The 4,129-nt window shown below is 40.1% G+C and overlaps 1 protein-coding gene across 1 annotated transcript in view; it reads left to right on the top strand.

The window, feature by feature from the left end:
• The window catches only part of LOC105995329 (fatty acid desaturase 2-like protein FADS2P1), a 39,702-nt gene that overhangs the window by 27,125 nt on the left and 8,448 nt on the right, over window positions 1–4,129 (top strand). The window contains exons 6-8 of the mRNA XM_013029033.1: window positions 2,198–2,258; window positions 3,652–3,728; window positions 3,873–3,965. Coding sequence (XP_012884487.1) covers window positions 2,198–2,258; window positions 3,652–3,728; window positions 3,873–3,965 — 231 coding nt within the window. The remainder of the gene's footprint in view (window positions 1–2,197; window positions 2,259–3,651; window positions 3,729–3,872; window positions 3,966–4,129) is intronic.

Here is a 4,129-nt window from a genome sequence, read left to right as displayed (position 1 = left end):
ACTGTCCCTCAGCTCTTCAGCTCAAGGCTAGCGCTCTACCACTTGAGCCACAGCGCCACTTCTGGCTTTTTTCTTTTTGCTTACGTGGTGCTGAGAAATCGAACCCAGGGCCTCAGGCATGCAAGGCAAGCGCTCTACCACTGAGCCACCTTCCCAGCCCTATTGTTAACTCTTAAATAAATGAATGCCCATGGTTCCACAAGCCACATGAGCACCTCCGATGTGCTGTGGACTTCTGTGCCTAGCATTAGAATTGTGAAATGTTGATTTCTCTCATGGTTCTTCCAGAGGAAGTATAGGCGCAGAAGCAGTCTGATTCCCTAGATATGCTTCTACTGCCAGAATCAACACCCACATTCCAGAGGCCACTTCTCTAACTTGTGCTGCTACCCTTGAGTAGCTTAGGACATAATTTTCTCAGCTCAGAACCACAGCATTCTACACATGTTGGTTTTGAGGCCATTGTAATTGATATAGAGCATGAAATTATTTCAACTCTGAAATTCAGTAGTTGCACATTTCAGATGAGTTCTGAGCATGTCTTTCCTCTTTCTTGATAGTCTTTACACTACTTTTTTAAACATCTGTTTCTTAATACACCTCCATTCAGTCTTTTCTCTCCTTTACTCATATCAAGCAAGACTTTTTGTCTTTCTTCAGAGTAATACCTAGCCAGGTCATAGAAGTTTGTCAACTCCTAAGCATTCTCTACCCATTTTCTTTCTTCTTTTTTTTTCCTGTTTCTTACTACTTCGGTGTTTAGAAGTTTGGTAGCTTTTGCAAATAGTTATCTCAGCCATGTGTTATTTCTTTTTATTTCTGACAATAAATGGAGTAGGGACTAATTAAAATATCCAAATAAGTGAAGAAGTTATTACCTAAGATGGTAGAAAGAAAATGGGAAAAACAAGAACCTATCCCTGTTAACACTGTTGTAACTGAATGCACAAGAGGAATGTGAATGATCATTCATTCAACCCTTCAATGAACAGTTATTGAGTTGCTGCTGGGACTACAGAGATATAGGTATTCTTTCTGTTCTTCCTCTCAGAGCATTTTCTGTCATTGTGCCTAGGCCACAGGTCATATTCACCAAGGAAAAACCTAGGAAGTTAACTAAATTCAAAGTTATGAATGGAAAATAATAATATAGACTATGAGTATTGATACATAATAAACAGAATGCTCATACATATTGCTAACTCTTCTTAGAAACAGTAGTGAATCACCATGTGAGATCATAAAAGAAGAAAAACGAGACAGGAAGTAATATGTCTATATCACTTATCACATGACCACTTAATAAATATTTATTCAATAATAATGGAGCTAGAGCCTGAGCTTGCCTCAGAATCCTAACTATTACAATTTAAGAAAGCTTAACGATATCATCCCTTTTCAGTAAATGCACATAAGGAAAGGGAATAAGTCTCCATATGATTTCCATAAAAATATTTTTTTTTGGTCCAGTCGTGGGGCCTGAACTCTGGGCCTGGGCGCTGTCTCTCAGCTCTTCAGCTCAAGGCTAGCACTCTACCACTTGAGCAACAGCGCCACTTCTGACTTTTTTACTTTTTGCTTATGTGGTGCTAAGGAATCGAACCCAGGGTCTCAGGCATGCAAGGCAAGCGCTCTACCACTGAGCCACCTTCCCAGCCCCAACAATTTTTTTAGTGATCAAAATTCCCTTAGTAAAGACAGGCATTGGTGGCTCACGCCTATAATCCTAGCTACTCAGGAGGCTGAGATCCAAAGATCACAGCTCAAAGCTAGCCCTGGCAGGAAAGTCCATGAGACTCTTAGTTCCAATAAACCACTAGAAAACTGGAAGTGGTTCTGTGGCTCAAGTGGTAGAATACTCTCCTTGAGCTGAAGAGCTGAGGGACAGCGCCCAAGCCCAGAGTTCAAGCCCCAAGACTGACAAAAAAAAAATTTCCCTTAGTAAAACAAACAAAAAGCCATGCATGCAATAATTGTCTCTATTTGACTAAAGTGTGATATTCATTCCCATCCCTGTTTTGTTTTTTCTTGTGTCTCAGGTTTGCCAACCATTGAACACTGACCAAATGGCTCTTTGATGCACATGATTGCACACGCACACACGCGTGTGCGTGCGCACACATACACAGATACACAAATGTCCTTTAGTGTGATAATCAGAGGTGTTATCTCTTTTTGTTCTATTCTTTCTCTTTAGTATGGTAAGAAGAAAATCAAATACATTGACTACGAAAAGCAACATCTGTACTTCTATATGGGTGAGTCTCTTGAAGCCACTTTCTTTATTTTCCATTTCTTTCATGCATGCACTTGCCAAGCCAGAAGGCATGATCAGAAACCTCTCACAGAGACCAGCCCAGATCTTTTCGTTACTGAGAAAAGCAGCATGTCTAATTTCAGATCCACTGGTGTGAAAATCTGAAAAGTAAAATGGAAAATCAAGCAGGCCTCTTAAACACTCATCTCATCACACACACAAACACACACACACACACACACACACACACACACACACACTGGGTGGTGCTGGGTAGGGGAAAATGGAGACAACCTAAACATTCAGAAGTCAGAATATAAACCCAGAGGCCATGTATGAACTGTCATGTTGAGAAAAGAATCACATCAACCAAAAGCTAAGAGTGGTATTTGTATTGGGAGGGAAGAAAGAAAGAAATGTAATAATGAACCACATATAGCATGGTGACAGAAGAAGAACTCAAAACAAAAGCCAGCAGTATGTGTGGAAGAAAGCTTGATATTCCCATGACCTACTTATAACTACAGAATGCATAAGATATTCTCCCTCCCTGCCCCACCCTCTCTGTCTCTCTCTTTCACCCACACACAACTACATATACATATACATACACACACGCATACATACATACATACATACATACATACATACATATCTATGCAGGGATAGTAGCCAGAAGGCAAATCAGTTTAGCTGAGTAATTCTGATGCCAATAAAAGAACATCATAGCAAAGAGATTTTCCTCTTCACCAATTCAATTTCTGGCAGCCTACAAGGGAAGTTTTCAAATAACTTGCAAATTTGCTCTTCTAAAACATATTTGCACATTTGGGAAATTAAAAAAATTTAAGAAGGGAACCAAACATTGCTGGTAGAACAATGGTTCTCAACCAGGAGCAAGTTTTTTTCCCTTGGAGACATTAGAAAATACCTAAAGACGTTTGAAGTCTCTGGCCAGGAAATAGATGAACCTTCCTCATTCCTACAAGACAACCATATTGGGACTGGACCCAATAACAAGCATTTGAGGGCAACTACAAGACTGTAGGACCTGATTTTTTTTTAAATTAAACCTTGCAAATTCACAACAAAATTTTGGAAGTGCACCTATCCCACATGACTTGAATTTTCAAAATCTCACTAACTGCTTTTAGGGAAGTTGAGCCTGGAGCTACTGATCAAATTCTTACTTCAGCTTCTGGGCCTTGGAAAGTTCAATAAAGTCTAAGAAACAGGTGTGAATCTCCAGACTCAGGGCCCAGTATTCTGGAAAAGGCATGGAGAGGGAGAAAAAGAAATAGATGGGGAGGACAGGGAAACAGATAGAGGTTTGCTGGTTTGTTTCTGAGTCACATTTTAATGTCATCTCTTCTTGTTTTCTTTTAATTTTTTAGTTGCTCTCCCCCTCCTCATGCCTGTGTATTTTAACCTGCAATCTATGCAAGTGATGTACCTTCGAAAGTATTGGTGGGTGAGTAACTTGCCTTGTTACCTGAAACTAAGCCAATAGAAGAAGGGGGATGAAAATGTTTAGTTCCCTTGAGACACAGCACATAGACTTAGCCAAGATATGAAGAAGCAATGAAATAATACTCAGTGTTTTTTTTCTCTGCAGGACATTGCCTGGGTCAGCAGCTTTTACATCCGACACTTCATCACATTTGGCCCTTTCTATGGAATTTTTGGAACTGTGTTGCTCATATATTTGGTCAAGTAAGAATGCTCTCTTATTGCCACAACTCACATGGTCTTAGTACTTTCTTGTCAGGGGTATCTGTGATTGGTAGAAGATTAAAACACCATACTCCATTAACTGGGAACTGAGGGGTGTGTGTGTGTGTGTGTGTGTGTGTGTGTGTGTGTGTGTGTGTG

Source organism: Dipodomys ordii, unplaced genomic scaffold (genome assembly GCF_000151885.1).
Source record: "Dipodomys ordii isolate 6190 unplaced genomic scaffold, Dord_2.0 Scaffold117, whole genome shotgun sequence".
Lineage (NCBI taxonomy): Eukaryota > Metazoa > Chordata > Mammalia > Rodentia > Heteromyidae > Dipodomys > Dipodomys ordii.
This window is presented reverse-complemented; position numbering and strand designations above follow the sequence as displayed.